The 19,452-nt window shown below is 48.5% G+C and overlaps 1 protein-coding gene across 1 annotated transcript in view; it reads left to right on the forward strand.

Moving 5' to 3' along the window:
- PEX14 (peroxisomal biogenesis factor 14) overlaps nucleotides 1–17,210 on the forward strand; it is an 86,820-nt gene extending 69,610 nt beyond the window's left edge. Inside the window, exons 5-9 of the mRNA XM_026686458.2 lie at nucleotides 4,436–4,521; nucleotides 6,996–7,098; nucleotides 9,196–9,293; nucleotides 12,557–12,648; nucleotides 15,782–17,210. Coding sequence (XP_026542243.2) covers nucleotides 4,436–4,521; nucleotides 6,996–7,098; nucleotides 9,196–9,293; nucleotides 12,557–12,648; nucleotides 15,782–16,238 — 836 coding nt within the window. The 3' untranslated portion in view covers nucleotides 16,239–17,210. The remainder of the gene's footprint in view (nucleotides 1–4,435; nucleotides 4,522–6,995; nucleotides 7,099–9,195; nucleotides 9,294–12,556; nucleotides 12,649–15,781) is intronic.
- Nucleotides 17,211–19,452: the final 2,242 nt, after the last annotated feature.

The following is a 19,452-nucleotide window of genomic DNA, read 5'->3' on the forward strand; positions in this document are numbered from 1 at the left end:
ACAGTCACTAAACAAACTATTTTAAGTCAGGGTGTCAGGATTCTGGCAGTTATTCCTATTTAAATCATGAGTCTCTAGCCAAACTTCCAAAACTTCAACAGGATTTATTAGAAGTAAACATGTCCGGCACTGCCTGGGTGTAGCCGACTCTGAGACATACCGTTCATTGTCACCCTTGACCTTGGTTTTCCCCCCACCCCTCTGGGTGTATCGTAATTCATATCCTCCAATGGGACACCTCCCTAGCCAATAGTCATCAGTCACCTAGTTTGAAAACATTTATGGAATGCACTTTCAGTTTCTGAGCTGCCGCACTGCTTGCCCCTCCCTTTCTGTTGACAACTCTAAAAAGACCATAGAAATATTTTATGAGTTGTTGACACAGGGACTACTCGCACAACAGATTTTTACACACTGCAATTTCTTGTGACTTCTGAAAACCATCACAATTCACTCCAAAGGAAAGCTGCACCTTTGAATGGAAGAAATTCTTTAAAAAGTAAAAACATTTCCAAGAAGCGTTCCTGTCCTAGATTTAAGACTCAAATGCTCCTCTGCTTTTTAAGACCAGGAAGGATGATGGGTTGCGGTGTGAAAAGTCTGGCAGCTACAAGTGACTTGTTGCTTCTTCCTCTAAAATGACGCGGTGGCTCGGCGGCTTAAGACACTGAGCTTGTTGATCAGAAAGGTCGGCAGTTTGGCGTTCGAATCCTTAGCGCCGCGGAACGGAGCGAGCTCCCATTACTTGTCCCAGCTTCTGCCAACCTAGCAGTTCGAAAGCATGTAAAAAAATGCAAGTAGAAAAAGAGGGACCACCTTTAGTGGGAAGGGAACAGCGTTCCGTGCGCCTTTGGCGTTTCGTCATGCCGGCCACATGACCACGGAGACGTCTTCGGACAGCGCTGGCTCTTCAGCTTTGTGACGGAGATGAGCACCGCCCCCTAGAGCTAGAAACGGCCTTTAGAACCCCCTGCCCTCTTTTTGGCCGGAGCAAACGCTGATTCACTAGCCACTCCAGCACACTCAGGGCGTGCAAAGATATGTGCGCCACCAGCTTGCAAAGCGAATTCTCCCCTCTTCACATCTGCCCTTTCTGTCAAGAGGTGTCAAAACTGTTTCTTTCAAAAAAAAAAAAAAAAAAAACCACCACCTTCAACTCCTTGATTTTGATTAATATAGAGAAACAAGACTTGGGCTGACTGATAATAAAACTGATAAATGACAAGCGAATTACTTGTAGCGGTAATTTATTACGTAAAATATCTTTTATTTGACATGTGATTAGTTGGAGGGAACATCACTCAACCTGACAGAGTTTCAACAGGCTCCTAAAGTGAACCCCCTTATTTGGAGCGGGACGTAGGAAAGGAAGAGGAGGAGGCAAGGAGAAAAAAAAAAAAATCTGCTATCGACATTTATGAAATACTGTCATCCCAGTGTAAGGATGGCTTTAAGTATTTAAATGATGGATGGGATTTATATGGTCTTTTCTCCCCCCCCAACCCACTTCATTACATAGAAATTCTGGGGACTTCCTTAGCCAAGGTGTGTGTAGAAAAGTGTTTGCATCTGCTCAGCCTTCTCAAGATGACCTGAATTTTTACGGTTTTCCTCGTGGCTGTTTCCCCGAAAGGGATTGCATCAGGTGTCTTTTGCAAATCATCTTTCTAAATCTCAAAAAGACAGGATAACAGAGTTGGAAGGGACCTTGGAGGTCTTCTAGTCCAACCCCCTGCTTAGGCAGGATACCGTACACCACTCCAGACAAAGCGTTATCCAATCTCTTCTTAAAAACTTCCAGTGTTGGAGCCTTCACAACTTCTGGAGGCAGGTTGTTCCACTGATTCATTGTGTTCACTGTGAGGAATTTCCTCCTTAGTTCTAGGTTGCTTCTCTCCTTGATTAGTTTCCATCCGTTGCTTCTTGTCCTGCGTTCAGGAGCTTTGGAGAATAGCTTGACCCCTTCTTCTTTGGGGCAGCCCCTCAAATATTGGAACACTGCTATCATGTGGTCCATCTCTTCACTAGACTAGACATACCCAGTTCCTGCAACCGTTCTCCATATATTCAGCCTCCAGTCCCCTAATCATCTTTGTTGCTCTTCTCTTCACTCTTTCTAGAGTCTCCACATTTTTTTTAGTGCAGTAGCTTGGCCCTATAAGCAGGCATCAAGTTGGTGACATTTGGCCCTTTAAGGACACCACTGTGCATGCATTATTATTTTGGAAGAAAGTTGGGCACCTCTGACAGTATTCTGAGTTGCTGTTTGGATTAGGGTTTACCCCTCCCACCGATGCGTTGATATTCATGGTTGAAACTGTGATGATCCAGAGTGTAACACCAACGTAACAAAATCCAAAACGTAAATAAATGTCCTTTAATGCCTCCAACTTGGCCCCACTGTTCAATAATTCTCAGTTGGAGATAAAACATACTCAAAAATAGTCTTCAAAATAAAGCAATACAGTCCGAACTTAATGAGCAGATAGAGGTGAAATAAAAAACCAAAACAAACTACAGTGAAGGAATTTCCACAACGGACCAGGTTAAGTAATTGCCAAATTCAAGGAGATAACAAGGCACAGTCTGTTGGAAGGACACCAACCAAGATAACTTCAGCCCAAAATAAAACACGCTTTGCTTCTGGCAACGCTGTGTTTCTCTTATATACTATTTTCCCCAGCTGCAACCAATGAGGGGGATCATGGCCGCTTCCTCTCTCATAAGCCAAGTTTCCTCCTCCGTTCCTCCCTGTGTCTCTTAGGATGCAGAGGGGATGGGCCTGGTTCTTCCTCTGACTGCCCAGCCGGCCTCTGCCCTTCCCCACCTCCTCCACAACCTCCGGTGCCACACCTCCACTCCCTGTCGTCTGTTCCTCCTCTCCCTCAGAGTCCGACTCTAACAAGGGTGTGACAGAAACTTCGGAAACGTTGCTTTTACTCTTCCGCGTAGCCTTTCTTCCTAGCTCGGAAAGGAGGCCTTACATTTCTAAGTGAACTGTTTTTCAAGGTTGGCGGCTCGAAGATGGCAACACTGGCTGGGGAATCCTGGGAGGTGAAGTCCACCCCCCTCTTCGAGCTGCCAGCTGTGAAAAACGCCCACTTTGCCATCCAAATAAGCCTTTTTTTTTTTTCCTTTTGGGGGAATCCGAAAACCTGGTGACACCGAGTCAGATTTGCTTAGGTGGGCACAGAAACCAGCCTCACCTCATACATTTTACCTCTCTAAAAGTCTGCAGAAAGCGGCTTATATGGGCAGCCCCCAGCATCCGATCCAGGGCTACCGGTTGGATTTTTCTCCTCCCGCCCACCGTTGCAGCTGGGAAAGCAAATGGCAGAGTCTGTGTCTCCCCCCCACCAATCCCCCCCTGCTTCAATTAGTTTCTTCCCTTTCTCCTTCGTCCTCTTTTATTTTTCACCACCAGACAAAATTGTTTCACGCCTCCCGAAAAATGCGCAAAATGGCATTTCGGCTCCTTCTCTTTATAGACTCTCTGAACTTTCTAAAAGATCATCCCCGTCCCTTTTCATTAATAATGAAAACCGGGGGGCAATAAAATGTTCTTAGCAGGAGCCTGATGGGAACGGAAGGGGGAGGCGGAAGGGGTGAGAGGCCAGCGTGGGCGGGGCCGTGCGGGGAGTCCCACAGGTGTCTCCCGGGGGGGCAGGGGGGGCGTGTTTCTGGAGGTCAAAGCAGCAGAGATGGGGAAGGTGGAGTGGGGGAGCAATCTTTGCTGCAATTCAAATCCCTAAATTATCGCCTGCGTGAAAATGTCAAACTTCTGTGACGGTCAGGAGTCACCCCCCACCCTTCGCTTGTGTTCACATGACCCGGATTGAGGTAGATGTTAGCAATCAAAGACAGGGATGGGAAGACAGGTAACCCTCGACTTACAACCGGGGTGGGGCTGCTGGGGGTTTGCAGGGGTTCAGTAGAGCCTCCAGCTAAGATTCTGCGCAGTTCAGAGAACCCCCCAAACCCCACTCCTGGCTGGCCCCCGCCCACCCCTCCCCTCCCAGGAGTCCCCATGGGGCCCGTTTGGGATGGAGGTAAGTGTAGGGTGCGCGTGGAGGAGACGGGAAGGTCTCCTCCTGGTGATCCCATGATCCCGGGACAGTGCAACTGCCGTAAATACACGCCAAGCCCCCGGATTTTGATCGCGCGACCGTGGAGATGCTGCAACGGTCCTCCGTGTGAAAATTAATTCCTAAATTAATTAGGTTGTAAGTTGACACGTCCCTGTTTTTTTCCCCCCCTCCTTGGGTCTCCAGCTTTCCTGATGATAATCTTAAGATATTTCTATCCCTCCTTAAGAGGAAGATTTAAACATTTAAGGGGTCGAGGAAGGAGGTGCCTAGGCCCCTTTTTCTGAAGACGCTTTCCCCGCCTCTGATATATTTCTTTCTTTCTTTGTTTGCCTGCTTTTCCTCCTCAGGTCCCCCGAGCTCCAGATGGAGAGATTATGGTGCCCTAGCAATTATTATGACTGGCATTGCAATCGGTTTCCACCAGCTTTACAAGGTAAGCGGTTCTGATTTCCACAGGGTGGTGCAAAAGCTAACCTTCACCCCAGCTCCTCCGAGTGGGTTTTTCGTTCCACCCTCCTGGCTAAGCGGCGCCAAATGACGGGCCTCTTCGCGAGGCACGTTCGCAGGCATTGCCATCCTTGCTCCCGTGTCCCCTCCTGTAAAGATGGAAATCTTCCCTTGTCGTAATTGAAGGGCCGGGCCAGGAGCCGAGTACCTTGTTTCCCCAGAAATACGACCTACCCTGAAAGTAAGCCCTAACTTGATTTTTACACCTGCGCCCAATATAAGCCCTACCCCCCCCCAAAAAATAAGCCCTAATTAAGATCCCACCCACTTCAAAGTGGACGGGTAAAAATTAGGCTTGGGTGGGGTGGAGCTGCCCTACTACTTACCTTTGGGCAGTTGTAGCCGGCCTCACACACCCCGACACCTGCCTTGCCAGCCCATTTCTTCTGCAGCCGGCAAGGCTTTCCTGAAGGCCTCTGTTACTGATAACGAAGTTCAGGATCGATCCAGAGCTCAGTTATGGGCTGCAGAGGCCTTCAGGAAAGCCTTACTGGTCACAGAAGAAGTAGTTCCTGAAGGCCTCTGACAGTGAAATGGAGGCCGGGGGCGACTTGCACAAGTGAGGTTAGTTAGGGGATGACGTCCCCCGAAAATAAGACCTGGTGCCTTTTTTGGTGGCCAAAAAAATATATATAAGACAGGGTCTTATTTTCGGGGAAATGTGGACCTGGTTTTTTCCCGTTTCTATGGAGCGTACTGGCATACCTTCCCAAATACGCCTCTGTATTGATCATCTGAAGATATAAGACGCTATTCTACAAGTCACATCCTCTCCTTTGGCAACATTATTGCTTTCAGTTTTGGGTGACCTGGTACCTGTTTGCATGTTGCACGCCCTCGGGAACACAGGCCGCCAAATAAATGCCCTCTTTTTGCAGTGCCCGTGTGGTTGAGTAAAAGGAATTCCCCCCCCCTCCCCATTTTCATTCATGAAGTGTTAAGGGCTATGCAAATTCATACTACACACAGCAGAGACCAAATAGCTGTATTATTAAAAGTGGAGAACATATTTCCTAGCCTTAGGCACTTCCATTTGGTGTGCGTTTTTTTTTTAACATAGTAAACTCTCTTGAAGAATTACCTTTAAAACACTCTTTCTACATCTGTACTTTTTTATGTCCTTTATAAAATGAGGATAGCTCTAGAATGAAGAACTAAACTGCTCCCTTTCTGAACTAAATTATCCAGGCGTTATTGGTGAGGGGGGTGAATGCTGGCACAGCTGAGCTGAAATTCCCAGTGGGGCAGAGACCCTTATGAAGAACCTACCCTCCCCTAGCTGCCTTTAAAATTAGCCTAGTGTTTATTTCAGAGCAACTTGCCATAGATTTGGCGTTGTTGAGAAACTAACCCACTGCAGCATTTTGGCTTGTTGCAGTTGGCACAAGAGGAGAAATAAAAGCAGAGGAAAAAAATCAGGGAGCCTTCTGAAATCAGGATTTAATTGTCTGTTACTCAAAACAGTGTATCTTCACATAAATATCATACAAAAAACCTCAATTAAGGAACTTTGCGGTGGCTTTTATATGTTGGTGCTTGAACTCAGCCAATAAAACATGAACGGAGGAAAAAAAAACCAGTATGGGATGTGTTACCTTGAGTTCAAAGCCAACTGGGATTTGGCACCATGACCGAGGTGTCACAAATCAGCTTGCTTAATTGTGGCTTCAGTCACATCAGCTTTCTGAGGTCGGTAAAATGAGGACCTAGGTTGTTGGGGGCAAAAGGCTGACTCTGTAAACCGCTTAGAGAGAGCTGCGAAGCACTGGGAAGTGGTATATAAGTCTTGTAAGTGTATTACTATTTTCCTTCCTTCCTCTTCCCACTCCTTCCTTCCTTCCTTTTCCCACTCCTTCCTTCCTTCCTCTTTCCACTCCTTCCTTCCTTCCTCTTCCCACTCCTTCCTTCCTTCCTTCCTTTTCCCATTCCTTCCTTCCTTCCTCTTCCCACTCCTTCCTTCCTTCCTTCCTTTTCCCATTCCTTCCTTCCTTCCTCTTTCCACTCCTTCCTTCCCTCCCTCCCAGTGGTTAGAATGCAGTATTGCAGGCTAACTCTGCCCACTGGCCAGCAGTTCGATCCTGACCAGCTCAAGGTTGACTCGGCCTTCCATCCTTCCGGGGTAGGTAAAATGGGGACCCAGACTGCTGGGGGCAAAAGGCTGACACTGTAAACAGCTTAGAGAGGGCTGCAAAGTCTTAAGCGCTCGTGCTGATACTTATACCCCTCTTGCCAACAGGGGTGAAGCCTGACAAAACACGTGGGGTGTCATATACTTAGGCAACCTGTCTGCCTCCTCCTCCCATCGATTTAGGAATTTGGTTAGCCCGGTCTGAACTTTGAAAGGACTCCTGTTTGCACCCACCCACCCTTGTCTCTTTTTTTTCCCCCGCTTCTCTGCAGAAATATCTCCTTCCCCTGATCGTGGGAGGCAAGGAAGACAGGAAACAGTTGCAGAGGATCGAGTCAAACATCTCCGAAATGAGTGGCAGCGTGACGCAGACAGGTAAGAGATTAATGATCCCATCAGCTCCTGCCCCTCACAGCCCCCCTCCCGGCGTCTGCCCCCCTCCCCCCCGCCACCTCCCTTGCCTGCCTTCCTTCCTTCCTTTCTTCCCAACCTTTCCCCCCCCCCCACACACACAGACCCCTCCTCACTTTATGTGGCGACTTCATTTATCTGCTCTGAGAAATCTGTTCACATTTGCAAATGAAGCCGCCGTCATTTCGGTTTAATTTGAAATTGCTTGTTTACTGTCGGCGCAGCCTCAATTAATTATGTTTTTACCGAAAGGCTCCCAACCTCAGAATATTAATAAGGGGAATAAAATGACAGCCTTTTGAAGGGGCTCTAAAGTTCATTTTTAATTTCTGCTTCTTGGAGTATTTTCTTTGGGGTCGGGTGTTTTGGTTTCTCTCTCTCTCTCTCACACACACACACACAGAGACACACACACACATGCAGACACGCTCATATAGATGTATTGATATAATGAAAATGGCACCTGTTTCGCCTCTTCTCAAGTCACATTTTTCCTTCCAAGAATTCAGCGAGGGTCAGGAATGCCTGTAATTATGAAGCTTCTCCTGACCCCTTCAGCTTCCTCTGTTATTGATTCTATAGGACACTGTTTATTATCCACGCCCCATGAGATGGCCTAGATTAGCTGCTTCTGTCATCCTGGTGGAATGTTTTCTTTACAAGCCTCATTATTGGACCGGAACTCCCGCATTACAATTTTGAACCAAATCCTCCCCTCTTACCCACAAAGCTCCCTTTTCTCCAAATGAGAGTTTTCGCCCCGATGTTGGATCGTCCTCGGTCCAGCTTTGCAGAATTGGACGCGCGCTTCCCCCCAGATGCGTTGCGTTGTAACGCACAGCACTGGAGCTCCCTACTGCGGCATCCACCTGGGCAGCTTGGTTGATGGGTAGACTTCAACTCCCAGAATTCCCCAGCCAGCCTGGGTTTCATCCGGGAAGCCACCTGAAGGGGGGGGGAGAGCACCTGAGAGATTGGAGGAGAGAGGCAGAGTTGAACAGGTGATAGAAACATAGTTCATGTGTTCCATCGGGGAGGGGAGGGAAGGGAAGGTCAGTTGCCCCACTGTCAGCTCATGAAGCTTGGATAGGAAAGATGCAGCCATGACAGGTAGAAGGGAGGAGGGAAGGAAAAGGAAGGGAAGGGAAGGAAAGGAAAGGAAAGGAAAGGAAAGGAAAGGAAAGGAAAGGAAAGGAAAGGAAAGGAAAGGAAAGGAAAGAAGGAAAGGAAAGGAAAGGAAAGGAAAGGAAAGGAAAGGAAAGGAAAGGAAGGAAAGGTCAAATGTCCCACTGTGTCAGCTCATGAAGCTTGGATAGGTCGGGTGCAGCCATGACGGACATAAGGAAGGAAGGAAGGGAAGGGAAGGGGGGAAGGAAGGAGGGAAGGAAGGAAGGAAGGAAGGAAGGAAGGAAGGAAGGAAGGAAGGAAGGAAGGAAGGAAGGAAGGATCAGTTGTCCCATTGCCAGCTCATGAAGCGTGGATAGGAGAGATGCAGCCATGATGGACACAAGGAAGGCAAGGGAGGCAGGGGAAGAGGGAGGAAGGAAGGAAAGAAACTAGGAAAGCTCTGGAAAGATCCCATTAGCCTTTCTGGGGAGGGGGTGAGGAAGACAGACCCTACTGTGTCTTCAGGGGATCTCCGCCCTCCAATGAGGCCTGGATTCTGCTGGGTTTTGGCCCCAGCTTCCTCCCTGGGCAGCCAGCACAAGAGTGTTTTTCCTTGCCTGCCCCGGAGGCAGATAAATTACCCTGACGCTGCACCCATTCAGAGAAGCCGTGCAAATCATAGGCGGTCATAATTAGAAGGGAGAGGTTTCAGACGGATACCCTGTGAGCTACAGACACCTTTACAAAGGGGAGATAAAGTAGGAACGATACAGCGCAGGTAGATTACGCAGAGCTCAGATAAATTATAAGCAGTTAGAGGAAGTAGAAGCTGGGAAATAAATCAGACCAGGCGAGGAATGCGGAGATCTGCCCCTCTGCGTTCGAGGACTCTCTCGTTCTTTTCCTTTTGTGCCTCTCCTAATTTAATAATCTTTTCCCTCTTCCGTTACGCAGTGACTCAGCTTCAGACCACTTTAGCCTCCGTCCAGGAGCTGCTCGTTCAACAGCAGCAGAAAATCCAGGAGTTAACCCAAGAACTGGCTACCTCCAAGGTATCTCGCTTTTCGACGCCCGTACAATCTTTCCAAGCAATTTACCTAAAGTTTTGTGAGCCTTTCCTCCCTCCCCTCCCCCCACTCCCAAATCCCAAATCCCAGTCAGATGGCTGGAAAAGCCCCCCCCCCCTGACAGCCCTGTACCAGAAAGGCTGAGCGGAGCCTCCATGTTCAATAGCAGTCTAGCTCACTGGAAAAAAAAATCAAGGGATCGGTGAATGGGTTTTAATGGAGAAACGGCCAAAAAATGACTCAAGTGGTCCCCTTACCTCAGGAGTCGGCAACCTTAAACACTCACAGAGCCACAAAGGTCCTAACCAGAGGACCTTCTGGATTCTGGAGCTCACCAGACTCTATGGCAGTTCCCCCCAACCATAGAGTCTCCTCCTAGCACGGCGTCCTTTTTCCTCTACCTGTCCTAACTGAAAAGCCCTACGAATTGTGGAGCCGACCGGTGACAGGGAAGCCCTAGCAGAGGGCTGAAAGAGCCCCATGCGGCTCCAGAGCCCACAGGTGTCGAGTCATAAAATATTTCTATGGTCTTTTAGAGTTGCCAACAGAAAGGGAGTGGGGGGAAAGGGGTTTGAAAGAGCAGTGCGACAGCTTGCAACCTGAAACTGCATTCCATAAATGTTTTCAAAGATAGCAACTAGGTGACCGAAGTTTCTGTCGGGGAACATTCTAACTGGAGAACATGATTGTTGACTCTGGGCTATGGGGTTGTCCCATTGGAGAATATGAATGATGATACACCAGGGGCGGGGGAAATTCTGGGTCAAGGGTGACAATGAATTATGTGCCTCAGAGTCGGCTACACCAAGGCAGTGCCGGACATGTTTAATAAATCTTAATAAATAAATCATCTTTAAGTTTTGGAAGTTTGGCTAGAGACTCATGATTTAAATGGGGATAACTGCTGGGATCCTGACAGCGGGTTGCTGACCCCTGCCTTACCTCCATCGTTTAGGAGACGGTCCGTGGGGCAGATGGGGGTACACCACAAGCCAGGAAACCACCACCACCCCATTCGTGTTTCATTTCATGCCCTCTTAGCTGTCTTGGGTGGCCTGCAGCCAGGCAGGAAACAGGATTTTGGTCTAAAGGATTACTATTAAGAGCACATGTCATGCTTTAAGGAAAAGGCAGGGGGGCTTCAAGGATGGGGAAAAGTTCAAAAGACTGCCCCCCTCCCCAGTATTATTTTTTTAAATACACAAACACACACATCTTAATATAGCAGCACTCTGCCCTACCGATCAAAAACTTTCTACAGAGAGAGAGAGAGAGAAATTGAGGAAGAGACTTGGCTGAACTCATCAACTGCAGAGTCAAAAACAAACGGGGAAAATAAGAGTTTTCTCAGCTGCAGTGTTAAGTTTTTCTATCCGCTTATTAGCGGCAGGTTGTAAGCATTAAAAAGAGAGAGAGAGAGAGAGAGGCTTGAAGCAATTAAAAGAAATCTACACCCAGTTTTGTTTTTTGTTTTTTAAAGGGGGGAGGTGAAGGAGAAGGGGTGAACGCCGGGCTCCAGACATACATTTTCCACTCAGTGTGTGTGTGTGTGTGTCTGCTGGGTTGGTTTCCCTGTATGTTTAAAAGAGGCTGTCTTTAAAAAGCCCCAGATGTTCAGGCTTTCTTTCTGAAATCCTCTGCATCTGGCAGCAGATGTGCCTTGGCAAGCCAGCCGGTCGGAAAGCTCTCTCCCCTTCATGTACTTTAGTAGGCTTTCAAAGCGCCGGGAGAGCCAAAACGGTGGCTTGGAGTGGGGAGAGCTGGCATTCCCTGGGGAACCACATCTGGGCCTGCTTTGCCAGCTGTGTCAACGCCAGACCTTGGAGCCCAGCTGTTTAAACCTTACAAGCGGCAACCCGCAAAGTTGGAAGCCCTGCTTGGAAATCCCAATTCCATTTGTTCTGAGCTGGGTGCTTTTTTTTCAGGCGGATGTGCCCTGCCTCCCGTGGCACCTCCTGCTAATTCAGGCCTCCCCCCTGTTGAGTCTGGCAGCTGAAACCACAACACCACACTGCCCCTCCCCAGGACAACGGGGCAGAAGTGATCTCTGCTGGATCAGCTCTCCTGCAAAGTGGCCAATCAGAATAGAACTGGGCCTCAAGAGGTTCTCTGGTCCAAGCTGGAGACCCTACACCATTCCAGACAAGTGATTGTCCGGTTCTCTTCTTAGAAGCCTCCAGAGATGGAGCGCCCACAGCCTCTGGTGGCAAGTAGTTCCACTGCTTAGTTGTCATCACCGTTAGGAAGTTTCTCCTTCCTTCCAAGATTGCTTCTCTCCTTGATTAGAACAGAATAGAATGAGCTGGAATGTCAGAGTAGATTCATTAACTGGCAGAGACATGGTTAACAAAGTCAGCAAGTGAGTAAGCGTGGCAGCAGACCAGCCAATGGGAGCGGACCGCCTGGGTGTGGCTTGGCTCTGTGTGCTTTGCTGAGAATTGAAGACTTGCTTGCTTGCTGAAACCGATCTCTCTTCTGAGCCCTCTGAGCCGCTGCTTGTATTTTTGCTTATGCTACGTTGAAAGAATCGACAAACAGTACTGTGTAATCTTTACTCGTGTTATTATGTTGATAAAGAAGTTCATGATCCTGCTGAATCCGTCACCTGTGCGTTTTCTGGACTTGAATTTCTGCTGCAAACCCTAACATGGAAGGGACCTTGGAGGTCCTCTAGTCCCCCTGCTTAATGCAGGAGACCTGGGGTCTTCAAACTTGGCAGCTTTAGGACTTGTGGACTTCAACTCCCAGAATTCCTCCTCCAGTCATGTCAGCTCAGGAATTTCTGGGAGTTGAAGTCCACACGTCTTAAACTTGCCAAATTTGACGGCCTTTGCCTAGACTCTTCTGAAAAACACCCAGTGGTGGAGCACCCATGATTTCTGGAAGCAAGCGGTTCCACTGGTTAAATTGTTCTAACTATCAGGAAATTTATTTAATTCTAGGTTGCTTCTCTCCTGGATTAGTTTCCATCTATTATTTCTTGTCCTGCCCTCTGGTGCAACCTCTCCATTACTGGAAGAATGCTACCACGTCATCCCTAATTCTTCTTTCCTTTAGACTAGCCAAACCCAAATCCTGCAACTGTTCTTCATACGTTTTTGCCTCCATCTTAGTTGTCATTACTTAAACTGTTCTGGACCTTGAGATTCTAATGAGCTGGTGTGGTTGATGGGTAGATCGGAGGTCCAGAGGTACGTAGAATTACGCAACGCCTGAGTTTTGACTCCAGCCACTATTTTGCCTCTTAGGCCACTACATCGACCAACTGGATTTTGGAATCTCAGAGTATCAGTGAGCTGAAGTCGGAGATCTACTCGTTAAAAGGGCTTCTCCTGAACAGGTAGGAAATTAAAGGACCTTTTGGAATAACTTTTATTGTCACTTTGAACGTACACTAAATCAGCACACATTAAAATGAAATTTTGTTGCCTGCGAAAATGAGGACCAGGTAATGGAGCCACATCTCAGCCTAGCTAAAACAAAGCACAAATTCCTCTGGCTTCAACCTTTGAAAACGCAATTCAGAGACTCCTTTCGACCGTCTGCGTGTTTCTCTCCTCTGTATCCTTCCACACAACCTCTTCACAGCAGCCACTGGGGCTGCCCTTTCATCCACCATTCGGTTTTTTTGGGGGGCTACCGATTCAGCGGCTTTACGCAGTTTACGAGAGGCTCTCGGGGTCATTTATGCATCCGGTTATTTTAGATATATATTCAGCTTTGGGGGTCCTCCTAGAATCCTCAGGAGGTGAAATTAAAATGGTCTATTCCTTTGGAAATGGAACAGCTTTAAAACAAATTAGATGCAGGTCACAACACAGATGTACAAAAGTAGTTGCCTTATAATAGGAATGGAATGGAGCGGAGCGGAGGGGAACGGAACAGAACAGAACAGAACAGAAAGAGGACTGAAGAATAGAATGGAATGGAATGGAATAGAATAGAATAGAATAGAATAGAATAGAATAGAATAGAATAGAATAGAATAGAATAGAATATAGACAGAATAGAACAAAATAATAGATAAGAGAATAGAAAGAGAATAGAACAGAACAACACAGAATAGAATAGAATAGAATAGAATAGAATAGAATAGAATAGAATAGAATAGAATAACAGCATTGGAAGGGACCTTGGAGGTCTTCTAGTCCAACCCCCTTCTCGGGCTGGAAACTATATACCCTTTCAGACAAATGGTTATCCAATCTCTGCTTAGAAACCTCCAGTGCTGGAGCATCTACAACTTCTGGAGGCGGGTTGTTCCCCTGATTAAATTGTTCTAGCTGTCAGGAGAACTGAATAAGGTTGTTTTTCACTGAAGGAACCTTCTAGTTTGACACGAGCGAGGGCTCCTGTCCAGGGCACAGAATCCGCCCACGGAACTCTGTGCCCCAAGACGTGGGGACAGCCACCTTGCAAAGGAATTTAAGCAATGGGAACGACCCATAGATACCAGTAGGCCCAGCAAGGAACAAGGAGGCCAGCAGAACCAGTGAATGTGACAGCACTCGATTTAATCAACTGGCAGTTTAGGCTAGAGTAGATGATCCTCAGGGACCCCTCCACTCACAGTTTCCCTCTAATTAAAGTAATGAATGAGATTTGCTCCCATCATGTCCCAAGAGTGAATCCCAGGCTGACAGTGGGAGCCGTGGAGGACCAGGACTCGTGTCCAAATATGGAGGTGCTTCACTTGTGGCTTGTCTCAATTTTTTTTCTTTTTTTCCGCATCCGAGGTGCATTTTGCTGTGGAAGGAACACCTGACACACTGAAAAAACTGCAGTGCGGTTTCTTAAAACGGTTTAATACGTTTAACGGCAAGGCTGAAAATGAAAGTAGCACCTCCAAGGGGTTCGGGACACCATAGTATTAGGGGGAGGGCAGAAAAGGGGTCCTTTGTTATTTGCCAAATTCTTCTATCACACCGACTCCCTCAGAGGGGAAGATGATGGCGCTGATGAGCTGTGGGGAGAAGAGGGGGGCCCCTGAGACAAGCCCCCCCCTCTCCCTTCCCACCACAAAATCGTCCCCCCCCCCCATTTCAATATTCAGTCCTTGCTGGAAGCGTCCAGGCGAGCTAGCACAAGGGCAGCCGTGCTGTATCTGTGTGTCCGCGGGAGGACATCTTGTCATTAAGGAGAAATTCATTTATTGTTTAGTGGGACCGGGGGATGTGTGCGCTGTTGTGCTAATGCAGCCGGGGAGATAAGTGCTCTTGGAAAATATATTTTCTTAAAATAAATAAACAGAGGGCTCCTGGCCCTCCCTCGCTGTCATGCCAGGAGCCCGTGTCACGGGATGCAAAGAAAAAAGTCTCTAAATTGAATTTCTGATAGCATTGACGACACTGGTGAATGATGGGGGGTGGCGTTGCTTCTCCGCAGGCGGAGGATGGGGGGAGTTCCAGGGAGAGGGATCAGGAGGGGCTCAGGGGTCAAGCATGGGGGAGGAGGGGGGAGAGTATTCTGACATGGGGACGGCTTTGGGGTGATGCCCAGATATTCCAGGGAATCCCGGAGCAAGAAAAATAAATATTCCTGCTTGAAGAATAGAACCGCTCCAAGGTCAGTTAGATGAATCCTGTCTTGTAACGTGAGCCCACCACGGGGCCTCCAGCAGGGATCCAGAACCACTCACTGCAAGAGAAGAGCTACACTAATACAGTGGCGGGACGCAACCACTTTAACAACCAGTTTGTTGAGCGTGCGCGTCTTCTAATGTGTGCTTTGCGCATGCGTGCAGCGTTCAAAAATTGCCCATTTTAAGCTTAAAAACTTACCTTCTATGTCAGCGCTAGTGAGTAAAACTGATGTGCAGCAATCTCTTGCTGGTCACATGTACCCGACCCATTAGAGCAGGGAGGTAGGGAATGTTGCGGCTCCCACCCCTGAGGGAGATACACCTGGTGGGACCCAGAAGAAGGGCCTCCTCCGTGGTGGCTCCCTCTCTCTGGAATATCCTTTCCCAGAGATTAGACTGGCCCCCTGTCTAATACTCTTCCAGAAGGCACTGGAGACCTGGTTTTGCCAGCTGGGCCTGGGGAACCCGGAGAGGGATGGAGCCCATCAAATGGCTCGTGTGATCTGCTGTCATCGGGGCAGGGGATGGTTGGGAATTGGCTGGGGTGGGGTGATTTCTTCTTTATCCTTAATTTCCATCATTAACCTGTCCATTTCGGCACATTCTAATATTGTTTTTAATACCTTTTCATCTGTAGGTATACTTTTGTTTTTCCAGTTTTGTACATATGTGATTCTAGAATGTGATCGAATGCCCTTAAGACGTCCTTCCCTGGAAGCTGTAGAAAGAAATTTGTGTGTGTGTGTGTGTGTAGTTGACCCTGAGATGACTTCCTATTGCAGTGATTGGATTGGAGTAACTGAATAGCGTCCCTCCCAGAAATTTTTTTTCCTTCTCTGTCTTAAAACAAATAAGCCCACCTCCTCCTTTTTCTCTCCCCTTTCTTCTCCAGGAGACAGTTTCCTCCCTCGCCATCAGCCCCCAAAATCCTCTCCTGGCAAATGCCAGTGAAGCCCACTTCCCCTTCCAACCCGGTGACCAACAACCACAACACCAGCAGCGATATCTCTCCGGTCAGCAACGAGTCCAACTCACCTTCGCCCGTCAAGGAAAACCACAGCCCCGAAGGGACCAAGGTGGGCTGCCACCTCTTGAGCCCCGCGGAAGAAGGGGAGCCCGTGATCGACCTGACGGGCCAGGTACGGATGGAGGTACAAGGGGAAGAGGAGAAGCGGGAGGAGCAGGCCCGTATAGAGGAGGAAGAGGAGGAGGAAGAAGAAGAGGACAATCGCCCAGACGAGGAGGATGTCCAGACAGAGGATCGGCGAGGAGGCGACGGGCAGATAAACGAACAGGTGGAGAAGCTGCGGAGGCCCGAAGGTGCCAGCAACGAGAACGAAATTGACTAGCTCGGGGCGCTCCCACCGTTCTCCCCCTCTCCACCCATCTCGATCTTTCTTCACCAAGGCTCCGATCGTCCCCTTGCCTCACTTCTGTGGTTCGCCCCGATCTCACCCCGCCAAGCAGGTGACGGGCCCTCCCTCTCCCTCCCCGCCTCTCCCCCGCTTCCGCCCCCCCATTCCTGTCCGGGTCTCCTCTCACTCCTTCGGCAACCGGACCTCCGTCCGTGGGCCCAGCCGCTCCGCTCATCCGCCTCCCCCCCCTTGTCCCCAAACTGACTCCCACCCATCCAGCTGCAAGCACAAACATTTCCATGGGCGGGTGGGGATCCCTCATTCCCCCCACCCGTCCTTCATCGGGGGGGGCTTCTGGTCTTCCTCAACCCCCCATCTTTATTTATTGCATTCTGCCTGGCTTTGCCGATGACTCTTGGGAAAGGCTGCTGGTGCCCGAGAGGCAGTTTGGGGATTTCAGGCTCAAGGCAACCCTCCTCTCCCTTCCCCCCCTCTTTCTTGCACCCCCTTCTCTCCCCCTTCTTGCTTTTTGCGCCATCAGAAGCTCGGCCTGCCGCTCTCCACGGATGCCCCTTCTTGCCCGAGGAGACCCCCGCTTGGCACAGTTCCCCCAGTGGAGCTATGTCCATCTTCCCCCATTGATGGGGAGGGGTCCCTGTGTGTGTGAGACCCTCCCCTCCTCCTCCCACCCTCCCATCTTCGGCCCGGTTGGGTGGAGGAAAGAAAGCGGGTTTGAGAAACCCCAGTTTTCTGGCGTCGTGTCCTCAGGTGTCGCCGCGGTGTTGGTTTCCGTTCCCGTCATTAAAAGAGCACTCGAAACCAGTGACAAACATCGCGGGCCTCCTCTTATTGCTCTTGGTCCTCGCCAGGAGGGCTCAGCGAAACATGCTCATCTGTGTGATCATGTATAGGATTCCAGTATAAAATACGACTGTATATAATTGTAATAAATATGAGTTAACACTGTTTCACGCTCGGTGGTGGCTGGTCTATCTCTGCCTTCCTTTTCTTTTCTTTTCTTTCTTTTCTTTTCTTTTCTTTTCTTTTCTTTTCTTTTCTTTTCTTTTCTTTTCTTTTCTTTTTCTTTTCTTCCTTCTTCTCCCTCCCTCCCTCCCTCTCTTTCCTTCTTTTCTTTTTTTCTGTCTTCTCCTTTCTTTCTTGCTTTCTTTTTCTTTCTTCTCTCTCTCCCTCCTTTCTTCTCTCTCTCTCCCTCCCCTCTTCCTTGCTTTTTTCTTCTCTCCCTCCCTCCCTCCCTCTCTCTTTTTTCCTCTTTCTTTTTTCCTTCTTCTCTCTCTCTCTCTCTCCCTCCCTCCCTCTTTCTTTCTTTCTATCTTTCTTTAGTTATTGACTGTTTTCACTTGAGAAAAGGAGCAAACGGACTTGGGATCTTGGGGGGTGGGGATTGTGTCACTGTTGGATCCGTCAGAAAGCAAACCAATTATTTTAGTCTTCAGCAGCCGGAATTCCACCCTCTTCCTTTACGGAGACCTTCTCTTTTGCTATTTCTCCTTTAACTCTGTGGTTCCTTTTCTTCTGGTTCTGGATGATCGTAGAAAACGAGGCGGCGTAAATCAGGGTTCCCTCCTCCTCCCCCCCCCCTAAGGGTCAGCTTGTGAGAACAGGCAGCTCTTATTCTCACCTGGGACAAAGAATTTGGGATTTTTTGCTTTTTTTTTTTTTTTTTTTGCTATTAAAAAAACGGGGGGGCTTTTAAATTAACCAGGTTGATGTGTGTTGGTCTGCCAGGATGCGACTTGGTTCCCATTTCATACCCAGCCATCATTGTAAGTTTGCCCATTTTAGAATCTTGCTTAGTTGGTGAACCAAAGTCAACTCTGACATCATCCACTCACTCGCCTGTTTGTTAAATTGTGGTTTAGGCTACAGGTGGCTTCTTAAATTTGTCTGTAAAGCGGCTTCCCCTTTTTTTCTCTCTAAAAAGCAAAAGTACCCAGTTTACCTGTTGGGGAGCCCAAAGGTGATTCTATTTAAATTTATCATAGCAACGAGGATGTCTGCAAGGGGAAATGAAATCCCCTCTGTGTGTGTGTGTGTGTGTGTGTGTGCGCGCCTGCCTGCCTGCCTGTGCAACTATGTACAAGGAAGGAGGCACTATACCACACAGCTCCTCATCTAACCGGTTGAATTGTAAAAAGCAAATTTCTGGCTAGGAGATTGCGGGAAGCATATTTTAAAAAAAACACGCACAAAAAATACCACCTAGGAGCCAGCCTCTGCTGAGACGGCACAACTTAATAGGTCCAATCATTACTTAGGGGGGGGAAATCCTTTAAAAACAGAGACACCCCCTCACACACACACACACACACCAAAAAAAAAAAAGGGCAGGCAGAATAATGGCCAAATTTATTTGATTTTCCTCCCCCCACTTCGAATGATACTTGCAGCCGGTCCGATCCCGGAGCATTGATCTCGCAGCTGCCTTGCTTTGACCTCCGGCAGATACGAGCGCCGGGGAGTTAGTTCCCCACGGTTTTCTCCCCCGAAACCACCTTGTCGGGCCAAGCTCTGGATATCTCCAAGACCTGTAGATAGCTGGCTGGGGCAAGGCAGGATCATTTTATGAATCACTTCTTGCAAATTCTGGCTCGGTGGTGTTGGTGGGGAGGCCGAGAAACTCTGGACAGGGGCAGCCTAGGTGAGGTGCTCTCCTCCTGCAGAACTACTCCTGCATGGAGAAAGAGAGAGAGAGAAAGAGAGAAAAAAGAGGGGGTGTCCCTGCCTGTTTTCCCCCTGTCCCTGCCAGCCCCAAGTCTGGTACTGGAGGGGGGACACGTGCAAGAGAGAGAGAGAGAGAGAAAGAAGGAAAAAAAGAAGGGATTGTTCCACTACTGTATTTAGACCTGTTATTGAATGTGGTGATTTCTCCTTCCTTAAATGGATGAAAAGGCAGGGAATTTCCCCCCTCGCTCTCTCTCTCTCTCTCTCTCTCTCTCTCTCATGTTCACGAGGAACGTTAAACATTTTGCTAAAAGAGGGCAAAAAAATTTTTTCTTTCCTTTTTTTTGAACAGGGCTCGGGAAGCATGTCCCCCCTCTCTTCTTCCCCTCCCCGCTTAGCCGAGAGAATCCTTGTCAGATGCAAACAGCAGGTTCAAGCGCAGGGAGAGGCCGTACCACAGGGAGCATTAGGCGTCACAAAAGAAAGAAGAAAGAGTCCAGGCCAGGTGAAAAATGAAGGAGCAGAA

This window comes from Notechis scutatus, chromosome 16 (genome assembly GCF_049901735.1).
Source record: "Notechis scutatus isolate UNSWTSFEM ecotype Mainland chromosome 16, rNotScu1.2, whole genome shotgun sequence".
NCBI classification, from domain to species: domain Eukaryota; kingdom Metazoa; phylum Chordata; class Lepidosauria; order Squamata; family Elapidae; genus Notechis; species Notechis scutatus.